This window comes from Panthera uncia, chromosome A2 (genome assembly GCF_023721935.1).
Source record: "Panthera uncia isolate 11264 chromosome A2, Puncia_PCG_1.0, whole genome shotgun sequence".
NCBI classification, from domain to species: Eukaryota; Metazoa; Chordata; class Mammalia; order Carnivora; family Felidae; genus Panthera; species Panthera uncia.
The window spans coordinates 155,174,495-155,193,584 of record NC_064816.1 but is presented as its reverse complement, the minus strand read 5'-3'; the positions used below and the strand labels follow the sequence as shown (position 1 = coordinate 155,193,584).

Genomic DNA, 19,090 nt, shown 5'->3' with positions numbered 1-19,090 from the left:
TTCCTCATATTTCCAAAAGCTTGCCAGTGACTGATGGGACCCACAGTTAAAAAAAAAAAAAAGGCTGGAGGGGCGCCTGGGTGGCTCAGTTGGTTAGGCGACTGGCTTCGGCTCAGGTCACGATCTCACAGTTTGTGAGTTCAAGCCCCGCGTCGGGCTCTGTGCCGACAGCTTAGAGTCTGGAGCCTACTTCAGATGTCTTTCCCTCTCTCTACCTCTCCCCTGCTCACGCTCTGTGTCTGTCTCTCAATAATAAATAAACGTTAAAAAAAAGCTGGAAATTCATGGTAGAGTAAGATTTTGGACTGCATCTCTAGAGAGGAAACCTGCTACAGAGTTAACGGGAGTCTTGGCGATGACTCTAGTGGTTTCACAGGGAACCTGGGTGATGATTGCAACTGGTCGAGAAGGACAACTCAGCTGGTTAAAGAGGAGATTTGGTTTGGAGTCATGATGGCCATGACTTAAGACTACAGGAAGACAGGTTCCTGGGAATGGAAGTAGGTTCTTCATGATGACAAAAAAGAATGGACTGGGCAGGAAGATCCCCGAAATGTGAGGAGATGGGAGGAAGACCTAGACAAAGACCACAGACCCTGTTTGTACAGGAAAAGGCAGGTGACAGGAAAGAAGCTCAGTACTTCTCAGGTGAAAGTGATTAGGACACGGGTTGAAAGTCACCTGTGCACTATTCCCAAGGAGGGGCTACAGAAAAGGACCACGGCAGGAGCGTAAGCATTACTGGAGAAAATAAAGGCATCATATATATGTTTACACTCACTAAAGTAATAATGTTGGCACTCTAATGGGAAATCAACAGTGCCATCCTATGCACCTTAATTTTTTTTTCAACGTTTTTTTATTTATTTTTGGGACAGAGAGAGACAGAGCATGAACGGGGGAGGGGCAGAGAGAGAGGGAGACACAGAATCGGAAACAGGCTCCAGGCTCCGAGCCATCAGCCCGGAGCCTGACGCGGGGCTCGAACTCACGGACCGCGAGATCGTGACCTGGCTGAAGTCGGACGCTTAACCGACTGCGCCACCCAGGCGCCCCTATGCACCTTAATTTAATAACAGTTTTGAATCAAATGGTTCATGTATATTTATTCTGCCCATTCTTTCTAGAAACTTTTCTGGATCTCCTTATCAATCCCAATCGCCACACGTATTCTGTTTCTCTAGGATGGGAGAGGTATTGACCACTGTCTCTTGGTTTACCTTGGTCACTGCTCTCATGGACAGCCCCACTCCCAAGCTCCCCGCAAGGATTCCTGGAGGATAGTGTATGGTGCATTTCCTTCTTTCATCTTTCTCAAAGACATACTGTAGTACAACTCGATGCCTTCCCTGCTGTATCTCCCCTATTTTTAGCTCTTTGACCCATTGTACTAGCTCCCCTTTCTCTCCAGAGAAAATGTAGCATCATGGTTAAAATCTTGGCTCCCAGCATGAGATTGCTTCCGTTCATCCCATTCACTACTTATTGACCGTGTGGTCCTGGTCAAGTTCATCAACTTGCTAAGCCTTGGTTTCCTTATTTACAAGCTTGACCTAAAAATGGTACCTACTTCATAGGGTTGTTGTGAAGATTGCAGGAAGATATGCAGATAAAGTGCTTCAGGCATAGTCAGCATTTGGGAAGTAACTGCCTGCCAACAACCCACGGGGAAATGCCCTGGCTTGGGAACCAGCATTGCTGGATGCACTAGTTTCTCGTGGTGCAGTTAAAAAGGACCTCGAACTGGGTGGCTTAAGACAACAGAAATTTATTTCCCAACAGTTCTAGAGGCTAGAAATCCAAAATCCAAGTGTCCCCAGGGTCATGCTCTCTCTGAAGGGTCTAGGGGAGAATTTGACCCATGCCGTTCTCTTAGCTTCGGGGTGTTTCTGGCAATCCTCAGCATTCCTTGGCTTGTAGACACATCACTCCAATCTCTGCCTCCATCCTTCATCCTGGTATTCTCCTTTTGTGTGTATCTTCACATGGTTTTCCTCTTCTTTGTGTGTGTCTGTTTCTGGGTCTCCTCTTCTTACAAAGACACCACTCATATTGGATTAGGACCCACCCTAATGATTTCATCTTAACTTGATGACATCGGCAAAGACCTTACGTCCAAATAAGGTGACATTGACAAGTAATGGTGTTAGGACTTCAACATATCTTTTTTAGGGGACACAATTCAACCCGTAACACAAGGGAATGGATTCTTGTAATGAATAGTAGACTGTTTCGCTTCCTTCCTTCCTTCCTTCCTTCCTTCCTTCCTTCCTTCCTTCCTTCCATCCTCCCATCCTGTCCTGTCCCCTCCTCTCCCCTCCCCTTTCCTTCCTCTCTTCCTAAACTGTTGTTGACAAGTACAGAATACTTGTCAAATTCCCCAACCTCATTTTCCATGTTCCAGTTTTTCAGTATTAGATACAACACTTCAAGTGAGGTATAACAGATACTTGCTACAGACTCCTATGATTGGGACACTTGACTGAGGTGATATCAAGAGTATTTTATTTTGTTGTGTATTTTGGTAGCCACACGATACTGATGCCTCAGATTGGGGTTGGGATAAATTATAACAAACTGATTTTTACCTCCTCTTTTGCTCTCAACTCATAACCATCTCTCATGCCCCTTCAGCCCCTTTATCTGTTTCTGAATGCAGTCTTGAGCGAGTTAATATTGATGAACACGGTCTGAACTACTCCTAGAATTGGAATGGATATGCACCCACAGGAAATACTATGGGTAGTCTGAGTGGCATCTAGACTTCAGAGCCTGGACGAAGCATCCTGGGGCAAACCAATGGCAAGATACACCTGCTGTGGAAAATAACCCATCACTAGAACAAAAAAATCCAAGCTGTCATATGCATGGTATCACATTCCTTCCAGACTTCCTACCCCACAGTGTCCCTGAAAAGTCCCTGAGAAGCCATCAGTATTCAGTCCCTGAAAAGCCATCAGTATGTTTATGGAAGCCTAAGAGACAGTCTATGCCCTTGAAAAGAAGGGGGAGGAAGGCTTGGGCAGTGGCCGTCCAGATGCCCCGGCCTGACCCTTCAGAAGGCTGCCGCGTTAGTGTCAATGATGGATTTCTCCCAATATTGACTTTGAATTATAAACAGGGTTGGATACTGGCAGCACAAAACCAACATATACATTCAGGAACGAAAAGGTTGCTCTTAACAAGAAAGACTGGCTATTTCATATCACTATTGTTTTCTCCTTCACCACATTTCTTCATTTCTTTTCCTCTTGTCTTCATTTTCTTTTCAATATTTGTATTTTGCATTGACATGTCTATTTAAAATGTAACAAAGATTAAATGTGATTACTGTAATGCTTTCTATATTAGAAATAAGCAGTGTGGATAGTCTATACTGGGGATAATTTGAATGTGGTTAATTGGGACTTGACAGGATCATTCTTAACCTTTTTCTTGGGAGGGTTTTCTTTCTCAGGAAAGTTTTCACAAGTTCTCTTTGATTTGAAAATACACACTCTACAGCCCACCCTTGTGTCCTAGTGTTACTTTGTTTTCCTTATCAAAGAATCCCCCTCCCTTTGATCAACATGGGGGTTAGAGGTGCCAATCTCCCCCATCCACCTCCCCACCCCGATCCAAAGTCAAAAACTCATGAATAACTTTTGATTGTCCAAAACCTTAATTACTACTGTTCACTAGAAGCCTTTCTGATAACATAGAGATAGGCATATTGTTTATTTTATGCGTATTATATATCCTCACAATAAAACATGGCAGAGAAAAGAAAATGTTCTTAAGAAAATCATGAGGAAGAGGAAATGCACTTACGGAACTGTACTGTATTTATTGAAATAAGTGTGTATAAGTGCACCTGGGCAGTTCAGTGGTGGCATCGTCTTGTACTGTGACTGGACTGGTAGAACGCACAATGGAAACTCACTGCACAATTGGCGAAATGAATGAATGCGACAGATAACTCCAGAAAAATCCATTTTATAATTGACTATTGCATCAAGGCCCTTAGAAAACAGGACAGTTTCCATGCAATGAAGTACACTGACCAAAATATCCCCAAACAATAATGGCAGGAAAGAATACTGCTCATTATTTTCCAGCCCTTGTCCTAGCTATGACGCCTCCCTGCTGGTGGAGTTGGGGCTATCTGGATCATGCCGAGTTTAACAGGCTATAAATAATAGATCAAGGCTAGATGCAGGCTAATGGCACCTGCCATAAAACGGGGTATCACAATCGGAAATCTCCTAATGCTCATAATGTCCCTCTTTAATTCATTGGTTATTAGGAAAATAAGAAAATGGATAAAAACCCTCATTATGCACTCATTTCTCTGCCTGTCAATTAAAATTAAAGGAAAAAAGAAGGCAGGATCGGATTTGTGAAATTAAAACGTGTGAAGGGATCAAGAAGACATCTGAAATCTTCCAGCGGGAGGCATACCATTAAGGCTGCCCCCCCCCCCCCACCCCGTGTTTCTCAGGACCAGCAGGAAGGTCTGGTGCATCCCTGGTACATAGCAGGGACTCAGACGTGGCTGAACGACTGGATGTATAAATGAATGTTTCTGAGTTGTAAAAGCTCCTGGCATCAGCGATACAGTCATCCGCTTGAAGGAGATCCAATTGCAGATAATAATGGGCAACCCATCCTCCCTGGTCAAGAGAACCATACGTCCAAGGAAGACCCTACGTGTTCTCTACAGGGGCTTGAAGCTTTTCCATCAGCAGGTGATGTACGGGCAAGGGAATGTGGCTTTGGCCATAAGATTACTTTTAAGGACGTTCTTTTTAAATTTGCTTCAAGGCTAGTCTACCAGTCAACCTTGACTCTACACCAACACGAGGGAGAAAAAGTTTTGCAGGGTGTTTTCAGTGACACCAACCATAGTAGAAAGTAGGTCTGTCGGTTTTCTATTGCTGCCATAGCAAATGACCAGAAACCAAGGGTCTGAAAACAGCACAGAGCTGTTCTCTTACAGTTCTATAGATTAATACTCCAGCATGAGTCCGACTGGACTAAAATCAAGGTGTTGTCAGGGCTCAGTTTCTTTCTGGAATTTCTGGGGGGCAATCCATTTCCCTTGCCTTTTTCAGCGTCTAGACGATACCCACATGCATGGCTCATGGATCCCCTCCTTCATCTGCAAAGATAGCAATCTAGGCTCTCTCCGATCTTCCTTCCATCACCAGATTTCCTTCTCTCCACAGCTGGGAAATGTTCTTCATTTCTAAGTACTCTTTTGATGAGACAGTTCACCAACCTCGCATCTCAAGGTTTTTACCCTTCATCCATCTGCAAAGCCCCTTCTGCCATGTAAGGTAACATGGTAATGGGTTCTGGAAATCAGACCCTGAACATCTTTGGGGACCATTATCCTGCCTAACACACACACTGCCTATAGTAGGGGTACACCCTTCTCAGTGATGACAAAGATAGGCAGGAAAGTATTATTATCTGGGTACATCTCCTCTCATTCTCCAAGTGTCCTGTATTTCCATCTCAATCATTTACCTTCTTGCATACAGAGTAAATTATTTCATATTAATATAAGGCATTTAGCTAGCTGAACACAATGAGCATGCTTCCAAAAAATGAATAAACTTATTATACATCATATATAATAATGCCATATGTATATTTAACATATATGTAGATACGTGTAAATGAATATAAAAGAATAGATACACGTATTCGTATACGCATATTATTAGCATTTTAAGAGCTATCTTGGTGGAATTACATTACTACTCAAATACAAAATCACTTTCCAATTTTCGCTGCCCAGAGTAAAAAGAATATCTTCAAAGAGTCAAGTATGGGCATCTCTTGTGCGTTATGTTTCATGACAAAAGGAAAGTTTACACACAGTAAAAAAAAAAATTAAATCTCTAAAGAGCTACAGGTTTAAATCAAATTGTAGATAGTTGCTGAGTAGCTAGCGACAGGCACAGAGGATTTATAAACAGGAATGAGGTGTGGGGTTTGGCCTCATGAGGCTTACAGTTTGAGAGAGGAGACAAATAGTTATAGGTAAGATACAAAATAACATTATAATAAATTGGCTTTGGGAACGAGCGAGGCAAGCTTTTATTTAAAAAAATTTTTTTTAATGTTTATTTATTTTTGAGACAGAGAGAGACAGAGCATGAACGGGGGAGGGGCAGAGAGAGAGGGAGACACAGAATCCGAAACAGGCTCCAGGCTCTGAGCTGTCAGCACAGAGCCCGACGCGGGGCTCGAACTCACGGACCGCAAGATCGTGACCTGAGCCGAAGTCGGACGCTCAACCGACTGAGCCACCCAGGTGCCCCTAGGGAGGCAAGCTTTTAAGTAACAGGTTTTGGCTAGATGTGGGGGGGGGGTGTGTGGGCAAAGTGGGGGAGAGCTCCTCGAGAAATAAGCATGGAAGCTGATCTTCAGTGGTGAGTGATGTTTGCTCCGCAGACACGAGATGGGATATTTTAGGTGCAGGTCACGGGGCCAGCGATGAGGAAGTACACACGTTCTCAGAATGGCCGTGGTGGACAGTGAGGTCAAGCTGGGATGGTAAGATGGGAAGAGACTCTGGAGATCTCACCTTCTGCCTGGAATGTGAATGTGAATGTGACGGCCGGAGCACTGGAAGCCCTACTGGAGCCTGAGGATGTGGTCAAACTCTAAGAACACCAGAGCAGGTTGTTGGGAGGAGTGTGGGCTACTTTTACATAAAAGGGAAATAAGCTTTCATCTTGCTTAAAGCTTATTTCTTTATATATTCTTTTTATTACGTGCAGTTCAAGTTAACCAGAAATCGCTGGTTCTTAGCCCTGGCCACCCACTCGAAATTCTGGAAGTGTGCAGAATCCGGGATGGCCAGACCTGACCCTCAGAGATTTGGGTTTGATTACTCTGAGGCAGGGCCTGATGATCAGTAATTTTCAGTACTTCCTAGGTGATCCTAGTTTCTATGAAGCCAGACGGTGATAACCACAGTTATAAAGTCGTTGGATGGGGAGCGTCAAGCTTCGCAATTATTTTGGGAGGTTGCTACAGTACTGCTCCGAGGTCAGGTTTAGAAGTGAGCCGTAGCAAGAGACAAGCTGGAACCACAGAGGGCCAGGCATCTGCAAAAGGCCCAGGAGAGGCGGTAAGGAGGGTGTGATGGTGAGTTTCGCGTGGAATGGATTTCACCTTCCGGAAGGAAGCAAACAAACGGGCTGTGTCACATGTGGCACCCCCACGACCCGCTTGCCATGGGGCCCCAAAACTGCTTGCCTGGCCCTTCGCCTTAAACTGAATGACGTGGCTTTTAACTTGATCCTTTCTTTACTCATGGTCGACTTTTAGGGAGACCGCAGTTTTTTTTTTCGTCCCAGAAAATAGAAGAGATCGCCCTCTTTTTAAAGCGTGCTGGGGAGAGGTGATGGAAAATGAACTACGCTTTTCTCAGAAAGCCTTCTTGCGTCTTCGTTCTGTTTTTCGCGAGATGGCTAAATAATGTCTTCTGTCGGGAGTCCATTTAGCATTCTGTCGGTGGGGTGCATCTTTCTCTGGAACCTGCAGAGCGCTCCGAACATCTGACAGGCTCACACCTGATTAATCCCTCTCCCTTTCCTGTCATCAATATTATTTAGGGGCAGTGGTCAAACCATATTGACACTCTGCTGACATCTTCTCCGGTGCCCAATTACCTTTCTGTCATGATACAATCCATGAGGTGACAGGAGGTTCTACACTGTGCCAAGCAAGTTGGCACCAAAATATCCCTGAGACAGAATACAATGTATCATTTTTATGCTTTCCTCTGGAAATGGGGAGAGGCATTTCCTTACCCCCATCGCTAAGAGGTCTTTCAACTTGCAGGGCTGCTTGGCATCTGGAACTCTCCAGCACCCGCCTACCTGTGCCTCACTCATATTTCCTATTTCACATCTCAGGGTGAATTCCTAATGAAAGAGCAGAAGCCCTCGCCTGGAGCTCTTAGCCCCGACCCACATATTGAAAAGTAGTTACACTTCTAAACGAGCTTAGCTGCTAGACTTTCGAGGAATATCCTATTTAGATGCAACTTCACGGTGCAGGAAATCTGACCGGTAGACTTCAGAGAGGAAGTAGGAGGACTAAAATTCAGGGGGTCATGGAACGTGTCTGAAATCTGCACTGTGCTGAAATACACTGAAACTCTGGGGCCCCGTCAGTTTAAAGTTTCCTTTTTCTGTCTTTGCTTTTTAAAAAAATTTTAAAAAATACTTATTGATATTTGAGAGAGAGAGAAAGCAAGCGCGGGGGAGGGGCAGAGAGACAGAGACAGAGTCCGAAGCAGGATCCAGGCTCCAAGCTGTCAGCACAGAGCCCGATGTGGGGCTCGAACTCAGGAGCAGTGAGATCATGACCTGAGCCGAAGTCGGATGCTCAACCGACTGAGCCACCCAGGTACCCCATCTTTCTTTGTGTTTTTTTAAGCAGAGCTTAACTTAAATGAAGAAAGAGAGCCTTCATTAGATTAGAAGGTCAGCTCCATTTATGTCTCTAAAAAGGAAACGTATGGATAACTACCCATTTTAATATTACATTTCACAGACACACACACACACACACACACACACACACATTTATTTGAATATTGGCTACTGTTTTGGTTGGTTTTGCGACCAGAAGAGCATTACTCATAACTGATGCCCATACTATTCATAATATCACATCCTCTAATAGGCAAGAATCAGACGACTGAGAATCAGATGACTGAGAATGTTGTCTCAAGCAGGATCCCAGAAGGATTAACAGCATCAGCATGAGTTTTACAGAATTCAGATCGAGATAAACCATAGTCTTCTGCAGGTAGGTAAAGGCTAGTGGCCTAGATGTTGTGTTTCACCGTGCTACATGGGAGAGGAGCACTCTCCAGCTTTCCTAGAAACTCACCCCAATACTGGGGACAACAGAATCAAGAATAGAGTAGCTTTTGTGCTGTTAATGAACATTATTCTTCTATCTGCTTTCTTAAGAGTCTGGTTTAATATTGTTTTGTTATGTAATGGGATGCCTGTGAGGGCCCTTACTTTTCCATATAAGATTTGGAAACTACTTTTAGAAATTTTAATCAAACAGGTTAACTATAATCACGGCCAAAAATCCAAAGGGTAAATAAGATCTAGAATGGGATAAAGACAAGACTCCATATCCTTCGTCTACTGGGTTAACTCTTTTTTTTAAGCTTATTTACTTATTTAGAGAGAGAGTGAATGTGGGAGGGGCAGAGAGAGAGGGAGGGAGAGAGAGTGAGAGAGAGAGAGAGAGAGCACGCATCCCAGGCAGGCTCTGCACTGCCAGCATGGAGCCCAACGAGGGGTTCCAGCTCACCACCGTGAGATCATGACCTAAGTCAGAATCAAGAGCCTGTCACTTACTTAACTGACTGAAACACCCAGACACCCGCAAAGTAAACCATTAACAAGAATTAGCACAATGGGGCACCTGGGTGGCTCAGTCAGTTAAGCGTCTGACTCTTGGTTTCGGCTCAGGTCACCATCTCATGGTTCATGAGTTCGAGCCCCACGTCGGGCTCTGTGCTGAGTGTGGAGCCTGTTTGAGATTCTTGCTCCTGACCCCGCCCCCCACTCATGCACTCTCTCTCTCTCTCTCAAAATAAATAAATAAACATTAAAAAAAATAGTTTATTTTGTATGGTTTCCAGAACTTGCCTATATGTATATAAAGGTTATGGCTGTATGTGTATTTTTTTTACAAAAACAGACTCATATTGTATATTCTTCAGCTTTCTTTTTTGTATTTTTACTTTGGCTATTTTTCTATGCAAGTGTTTGTGTATCTACTTCCTTCCTTCCTTCAACAACCCAATAATATAATTACTTAAGATTCTATTGATGGAAATTTCTGTTTGGGTTTGTTTTGTCTTGGCTGCTATAAAAAATGGGGAGAAAAGTACCTACATTTGTTTGTATTTATTTAAGAAACTAAAATGCCATATAGTAAAAAGTTCAAAGAATATCTGTTAAAGGTTTGATAGCAAATTGCCCTTATTTTAATATTGATTTTTGAGAGAGAGAGAGAGAGAGAGAGCATGAGCAGAGGAGGGGCAGAGAGAGGGAGACAGAATCTGAAGCAGGATCCAGGCTCCGAGTTGTCAGCACAGAGCCCGATGTGGGGCTCGGACCCACGCACCGTAAAATCATCACCTGAGCTGAAGTCGGACACTTAACGGACTTAGCCACCCAGGCGCCCCAGCAAATTGCCTCTATAAGGCGGCTTGTTTGTCACACTCTACACAGAGCATATTTAAAAATTTTTACAGAGTTTATGCCTGGCTGCAGAATATCTCAGCATGAGTCTGGAGTTTTCGAATTGTGGTTCTCCCACTTGTTAGCTGTGTGACCTTGGGGAAGTAACTTAACCTCTCTGGGACTTAATTTCCTGATTTGTAAAATGAGCATAAAGTAAGCACCTTAATCGTAGGGTCACTGTAATGTGTCAATGACATGGAACATTGGAGCTCTTGAAACTGTCTGACACGTGATTAACATCCCCAAACGTTCACTATCGTGATCTGAGCCACATGGCAAACGAGAACGCGCACGCAAGCATTTCACTTTGAGTAAAAGTAAAGACGTTTCATGGAAAGACGCTATCAAAGATGAGATGAAACTGTTTATAAACGGTGAGAAAATATATAATGATTCCTTTTCAAAACATTCAAAGTACTTAACAGTTGTTGGTAGGAAGCTGAGCCCAATGTTTCTGGTTTCAAAGCATTAAAGAGGTTCTGCTGTCTATGTAAAGTTGGTCATGGCTTATTTCTATTTCTAGCCCAGGAAGACAAGCCAACTCCATTCAGGGCCAATGGAATGGGGCACAAGTTAGTATGTACCTGGTCTTTTCTAAGACGGAGGTGGGAACTGCTCCCTGACTGTAACACAAAGACTGTGTTAATAGCGTTTCACCTCCCTCATTTCCCCCGGCGTATGGGCTCATGTTGGCCCGCACACAGTTACCCAGAAATTCTCCAAGTGCAATGAGAAAAGGGCAGTGAAGCAATGACTAGCACGCCTTCACTGGTAATTCCATTTTTGGCATTGCTAATTTCAGATGTGATGAGTGAGCTCATTGAGTCAGGCGGCAAGAGACCACGAATTACCCAGTGGTGGGCACTTAGCTGAGACCAAGGCTCACTTAATTAGGGTTCTGGCACGGTAGGTGGGAATATTTACTGTTGCTGAGAATAGTAAATCATAAATGTTAAATTACGTTCAGTCTCAGAAATAACTGTGCAAAACTTCTCACGGCACAGATAATCAGGCAATCACGGAGATGGTGAGAGTTCTCGTAGGTCATCATAGCTTTGCTACGAGGCCCACTTGTGTCCTGAGCTATAATCTCATTTATCCCAGCTCCATTTTTGTGTATTTTACTCTAATAAATAAGAATAAATGCTTAATCTAAGTTTTAGAGTTCCTCTAGAAAAAAAAAGAACATAAGACATGTAGTCTGTTTGGTTAAACTTCAAGTTTAAAATTCACATACAGCTAGTTAGACACTAAATTCATAAATCATTAAAAAGATGGAAAAACAATGTGAGTAGTCTTCCTTGATCATGATATTATAGGAGAACACTGAACCGGAAGTTTGGAAATCTGGGTCTTAGCCTTCTCTCTGTTTCTCATTTCTAATATAATTTTTGGAAATTTATTTAAATTTTCCTGTGCCCCAATTTATGCAACTGTAAATTTATGCAACTATAAATTTATGCAACTGTAAAATTGTTAACAACTTTAGCTAGGGTTGCATTCAACATGCAAATAGTAAAAATAATATGTCCTACTCTAATGTTTAAAATAAATGTGTATTTATTTTTTGGGGGGGGAGAGAGAGAGAGAGAGAGGGAAAGAAAGAGAGAGAGAGAGAGAGACAGGGCATGAGTAGGGGAGAGGCAGAGAAAGAGGGAGACACAGAATCCGAAGCAGGCTCCAGGCTCCGAGCTGTCAGCACAGAGCCCGACACGGGGCTCGAACCCACGAACCGCGAGAACCTGACCTGAGCTGAAGTCAGACGCTTAACCGAATGAGCCACCCAGGCGTCCCTCTAAAGATTCATTTGGAATCATGAAGACTTGCACTGAAAATTATATAATTAAGAATTGCAAATAGCTATGTATCCCATATTATACAATTTACAGAATGTTTTCATATCCTATAATCCGTTTACTCGCACAGAAGTCTGCCAATCAAGATTTATTTTTATTATACAGACAACAAATCTGTGTTTCAGAGTGGTTGAAAGCTTCCCTCAAAAGTGTCAAATCTATGTCATTTGTAAAGCATCCACATAGCAAGGCCTTTGCCAGGTGCTGGTGAATTCAAAGACCAACAAGACATCACCAAAAGCTTTCTTTCTTGTGCTAAATAGGGGAGATCCTTTTAACAGCTATTTATGGTGAACATATTCATTATATATTTCAGTTTTCTCAAAAGATAGTGCTTCTGTTAAAGGGGACATCAGACAAGTTTCACAGAAGCAAAGGGGTGGGGTGTCTGGGGCCCCGAGAGACTGCCAACGGTTACGATCCGATCACGTCTTGCCAGAGCAATGTGTGTGAGTGCCGTCGAATAGGTCTGTCTGCGATGAGTCTGCTCATCTTTGATCTGAATTCGGGTATGTTCTTGGAAATGATTTCGGATGCAAAGGCATTTCTCTGAAGTCTCTATTTCTTACCGGCAATCCCATTAATGGCACCTCTCTGGATTTAGACATGATGTTATGCTGTCACCTCTAACTTAATACTTTCCAAGCGGAACTCACCATCTACTGGCTCAAAGCTTTATTCCTTAGCCTGATGCATGGTTCTGCTTCCATTCCATTTCCAGGTGCCCAAGGGGCAGCCTACCCACATTCCTCCCCTACTTCTCACAGAGGCCTAGCTATCAAATTTGCTAGACACGTCACAACATCTCATACACTTTCCTCCTTTGTGGCTGTGCCTTCGTTTCACCTTAAGCCCTTGATGTCTTTCAAGGACTGTTGTGACATCCCCCGCCCCCTCTGCCTGCTCCATCAAGCCTACCTCCACAGGGCTCATCACTGGGAAATCCAAACTCCCACCATGCCCCGCAAAGAATGGAAGTGCTGATGTCGTACTGCCCACGTGCTTAGCGTTACTGTGGCTCCTCTTGTCCACACTGCATTCCAAATCTACTGTGCGGACGGTTGCTCAAACTGCTTCTCCTCCAAGACAATCTTGCAAGGATGAGTGTGCCCAGCAAACTCTTTCTTCTCTCTCAAGCATCCTTCTTCCTGTGAGCACCTTACTAACCGCTCCCTCCACTCCCTCAGTCAGACTTAAATTTTCTTCCACTGGTTTTGGTGTATCCTGTAATACCTTCATCAGAGCACGGATTGTATTATGCTGCCTGTTTCTGTGGGTTTTTTTTTTTCCTCCAACTGGTTTTTGAGCCCTTTCAGGACAAGATGCAAGTTCTATTTACCATTGTATCCCTAGCACTCATCAGGATGTCTGATAAAAATGAATTTCACTTGGCTATATGTGCAAGATTTCCTTTTTTCCGAATATGTCAACTGTCTTCTGTGGTAGGATGAACCCTCCGCGTTGCTAGACAATGAGCCACCTGGGACAATGCTCCCACTTCTCCTTCTTGGAGAGGACACAGTCAGCTTCTTGAAGGGCCTGGGATTCAACGTTGAACTGACTAATGAATCCGAGTCTATGGAACTTGCTTAAGGACACACACACCAGTAACAAGCGACAACAAGAACATAGGTCAAGGCAGGGATTCTGGTCCTTGTCATTCAGTGTTTTATCCCCAGTACCTGGTACATAAGATGTTCAATCAATATCTGCTGAGTGATGGTAGACTGACTTAATGAATGAAAAGTCAACTTCAGAGCCTCGCCTTTGGCTTCTGTTCTCCTGACTTCCAGTCTTTGCGGAGTGTGTGAATGTGTGTGTAGAGACAACTTCCGAACAAATAAACTTAAAAATTGAGTATCATGTTTTTCTCTTTACAATAAACCACGATCAAAGAGTAATGGTAGCTACTTGCACATGCACGCACATGCACGTGCACACGCGATTCTAAAACACTGAAATATACAGCCTTGCTAATTCATTTCATTTGCTGAGAGAAAATCTGGAAAATAGGTAGACGCCCTACCTAGAAATCGTAAAAGTTTACAATTAGAATTAGTTTTCAGTTAACCGGTAGAATGAACTTGTCTTGTAAATTGTCTTTCTAAGTAGTGTGAACCAGAAGCAGACGGAAGTAACCTGTGGTTGTTCTTGGGAAAATTCGGAGCCCTGCTCTCTGCTGCTGGCCGGGGGCAGGAGAGGAGCACGGAGGGTCCTCCCTGCTTCTGAAATTGTGAGAAGCAGGAGTGTGATGTGTATTTCTGGGGAAAGACGCACTTGGGTTTACAGACTTTCACCTAAAGTCCCGGGGCCTCTGTTTTGCACACGGAATGACAGCTGATTTTATCTTTATCTGTTACAGATGCAGACCCAGCCATTCACTGTGAAGCAGAACAAAAGCCAGGAGAGGGACGGAAGAAACCCAAGATGGATCTTTCCTGAACTTGATCTGTATCAGAGTTACAAACAGTTCAAGGCACGAAGAAACAGTAGATGGGCAAACACTGTTGCTCAAGATAGAGCAAAGAATGACGTTCTCCTTTCCCTTCCCCCTCCTCTTTTTCTCTCAGGCAGCTTCTCAAAGCAAACATTGCAGGAGGTGGAAGGAGACCATTTACCGGGGATGCTCTCACACGCCTGCCCATGGGCTCCCTGCCCACGGCCATTCCCTCTGTTGTTACTAAGCACGTTTCATAATGTAAAGCACCATCTTCTACATGGCTCATTATTCTTCTCTCTGAATAAAATGGGAACGCATCAATTTTGTGCCTGTTTATTTCTGAACGCACCCGCTGTAATGCTGACCTCTTTCTGCTTTTATGTTTTTTGGTGCGTTCCTGACATTTGTCACCTGGGTTACTTCCCAGACACTGCTACCCTATTGTCCTATTATTTCAGCAATTTTCAAATGGTCTCTTCTACCGAATTGCTCTGACCTGAAGGCCCGTGGGGAGGGGAGCATGCACTCACCACTGCTTGTAATCCGCATCGCAGTTACAGTAGTACTTTGGGTCTGTGCAGTTTCGCTCTATGCCGCACGCACACTTCTGGATCCCGGGCCCAGAGCCGCCCCAGTAGTAATGCTTCTCGTTGGCCTTGCCGACCCACCAGGTGTAAGGACTTCCATCTATGAGAAAAGGAAACGGCACAGTCAGGTAGATGAGGCACGCCCACTTTAATGCCACACGCACACCCTTGCGCCCAGAGGTACCATCGCGGTCCGGTAGACCGAACATCACTTTACCCTCTTTAAAAGTAAACGTGTTTCAATAATAGGAATATTTAAAAAAAATCACGATGGGCAATGGTAAGTTTCCCCACCAGAATGTGCACCTCCTTCCCTGGAAGACACTTTGAACTTGAAGCTTCAGGAACTTAGGTGCCCCCCAGTGCTGGCCATATGGGGACACTCCTGATGAAGGCATATAGACCATGCACTGATTCTGTAAATTACAGCTGAGCTCACGACTAGCCGCGCTCTTCTGTGACATGAGAGTCTGGGGGATCACTGACTATTAGAGCCAGATGACCTTCATTGTGTCTTAAGGCGATCTCCTTATTTTGCAGGTAAGGAAACTGAGGTCTAGAGAGGCGAAGTGATTCTTTCAATCACACCACGGATCTGCTCCCAAACCAGAAGTGTGACACTGTATCTCACAAGATATTGTACAACATTCTTACGTAATACACTTTCCTTTTTGTTATTTGGCCTAATATGCACTCATGTATTCATTCATTTATCCACTCATCAAACAGTGCTTGAGTTTCCACTGCATGTCAAACACTCTAAGAAACTTGGCAGCATGATGGAGATAAAGATTGAGTTTAACAAGATTTATGACACACAGGAGCCTGAATGAGGGAAAAGAGGTCATGAAGAAAAGTTTCCCAGAGAAGGTAAAGTATTTGAGCTATGTGTTGAAGGCTGAGTGGGCATTACTTGGGTGAATAAGGATGTAAGAGAGGTAAAGGCTTGTAGGAAGAGGGAGCAGAATGTAAAAAGACTGAGAGGTAAAGTTCTATATGGAAAAAATATATAGGAGTATGTAGGTAGAATATGGTAGAAAAAGGCTGAAAGGGTAGCAGGGGTAGGTAGTAACAGATGGGAGATGAGGGCATATCACAAAAAATCTTTGTCTAAATAAGAAGTTACTTTGCACTGGCTTATTCTTGCTTTTCAGTGTTTATTGCCTCCCAACTTAAAGAGATTGAACTTCGTCCGGTAAATCATGTGAGCCAATTAAAGGATTTTAAGCAGGGAATTATCATAATCAAATTTGTATCTCAAAGATCTATAGTAAGGTAAAAGATTTCCAGGGGATAAAGTCAGGGAGGCCGGAGGTGATGCTCCCACGTTAATACAGAAGAGAAATAATAAAATAGTAGTGGAAACGGAGAGGAAGAGAAAATAGGAAGAGATTAGCAAAGTATAATTGGTGTAGGACTGTTGGGATTAGGGTGGCAGAGAGGACAGGAAGAAGGTGTTGTGGAATAATCCCAGGCTTCTGGCTTGGGTGATGCGTTTCACCAAGATAATGGGGGAGGAAGATGAGAAGCTTAGGGAATGTGTTGAAGAAAGGGTGATGGACTTGATACATAAAACAGGCGATTGGATGTAGAAGTCTGGATCTCAGGAGCATTATTGGGCTGCAGGTCCCATTTTAGGAACCATGAGGGTAAATGAGCAAATACTGGTAGCAGGAGAGATGCAGTTGGAATCTTTTAGATCATAAGAGCACTTGGAGAAGAGAAAGAGGCAGATGGCCATGGTGGAAGTCAGGAAAGGGAGCAGTCAGAGAGGGTGGAGGGAAAAAAACCAAAGAACTTCCAAAAGACAGTGTGGTCTGAATTGTCAGATTTCAGAGCAAAGTCCATGAAGATGGGAATCTTAACTTCGTCTTTTAGTCTGACAGCTCAGCGCTCACAGGAGACTTTGTTGAGGGGAGTTTCAGGTGAATGATGGCAAGAAGAAGCTAGGCAGCAACAGATAGGGGAGGGAACAAAATGGGAGAAGGAGAGGTCCTAAGAAGAGCTTCTCCTGCAGCAAGCCGGGAGGGAATGGAACCTACTGGGGACAGTGTCAGCCAGGAAGCCGAGAAGGCTGGTCAAAGTCTTCAGGTATATGGCTGGAATTCCAATTATAATAACTCAACCACCCTTTCAGGACCCTAGGTATGCACTTGCCCCAGTATTTGTGTGATTGCTCAGAAATAAAAATGAGGCAAGAGCCATACTGGAATGGCATAAAAACTGCTGCAGTTCTGTCTTTTTTTTTAAGGTAGATTATTTATTTTTATTTTATTATGGAAGTATGGTTGACATACAACATATTAGTTTCAGGTGTACAATCTAGTGATTCGATCATTCTATACATTACTCAGTGCTCATCATTGTTAGAGCAGTCCCCATCTGTCACCACACACATTATTACGATATTTATCAACTGTATTCCCTCTGCTGTATTCTTCATCCCTGTGACTTATTTATTTTATAACTCAAAGTCTGTACCTCTTAATCTCCTTCACCCATTTCACCCATCTTCCACCCCCCCTCCCTTCTGGCAATCACCAGTGTGTTCTTTGCATTCATGAGTCTGGCTTTTTGCTTGTTCATTTGTTTTGTTTTTTAGAATCCACACGTAAGTGAGATCATATGGTTATTTGTCTCTGACTTATTTCATTTAGCATAATACCCTTTAGGTCTATCTATGTTCATGTAAATGGCAAGATCTCACTCTTTTTATGGTTGAGTAATAGTCGATCACACACACACACACACACACACACACATACACACACACAGAGACACACACCATCTTCTTTATCCATTCATCTATCAATGGACACTTGGGCTGCTTCTGTATCTTGGCTATGGTTAATAATACAATAAACATAGGGCTGCATATATCTTTTCAAGTTAGTGTTTTTGTATTCTTCGCATAAAACCCAGTAGGAGAATTACTGGATCGTATGGTATTTCTATTTTTCATTTTTTAAGGAACTTCCATACTATTTTCCACAGTGGTTGCACTAATTTACATTCCCACCAATAGCTTACGGGGTTTCCTTTGTCCACATCCTTGCCAACACTAGTTATTTCTTGTCATTTTGATAATAGCCATTTGACTGGTAGGAGGTGATATCTCCTTATGTTTTTTTCTTTACTTTTTTAAATGTTTATTCACTTTTGAGAGAGAGAGAGAGAGAGAGAGAGAGAGAGACAGAGTGCAAGCAGGGGAGGTGCAGAGAGAGAGGGAGACGGGGAATCTGAAGCAGGCTCCAGGCTCTGAGCTGTCAGCACAGACAGCTCGGACAGCCCAACTCAGGGCTCCAACTCACGAGCCATGTGATCATTACCTGAGCTGAAGTTGGATGCTTAACCAACTGAGCCACCCAGGCGCCCCTCCTTGTGGTTTTGATCTGCATTTCCCTGGTGATGAGTGATGTTGACCTTCTCTTCATTGGTCGTCTGGATGTCTTCTTCCAAAAATATCCTATTCACATCCTCTGCCCATTTTTTTAATCAGATTACTTATTTATTGTTTTTTTGGTGTTCAGTTGTATAATTTCTTTATATTTTTGGGATATTAACACCTTATTGGATATATCATCTGTAAATATCTTCTCCCAGTCAGTAGGTTGATTTTTCATTTTGTTGATGGTTTCCTCTGCTTTGCAAAAGCTTTTCATTTTGGTCTAGTCCCAACAGTTTATTTTTACTTTTATTTCCCTTTCCTGAAGAGACCTATCCACAAATATGTTGCTAACGCTGATGCCTAAGGGGTTAGTGCCTATGTCTTCTTTTACTAGTTTTATGGTTTCATGTGTCACATTTTGGTCTTTAATTCGTTTTCAGTTTATTTTTGTGTATGGTGTAAGAAAGTGGTCCAGTTTCATTCTTTTGCATATAGCTGTCCAGTTTCCCCAAAACCTTTTATTAAAGAGGCTGTCTTTC

The 19,090-nt window shown here is 43.3% G+C and overlaps 1 protein-coding gene across 1 annotated transcript in view; it reads right to left on the bottom strand.

Moving 5' to 3' along the window:
• Positions 1 to 19,090, bottom strand: part of CNTNAP2 (contactin associated protein 2) — a 1,963,583-nt gene that overhangs the window by 413,890 nt on the left and 1,530,603 nt on the right. The window contains exon 14 of the mRNA XM_049643059.1: positions 15,107 to 15,263. Coding sequence (XP_049499016.1) covers positions 15,107 to 15,263 — 157 coding nt within the window. The remainder of the gene's footprint in view (positions 1 to 15,106; positions 15,264 to 19,090) is intronic.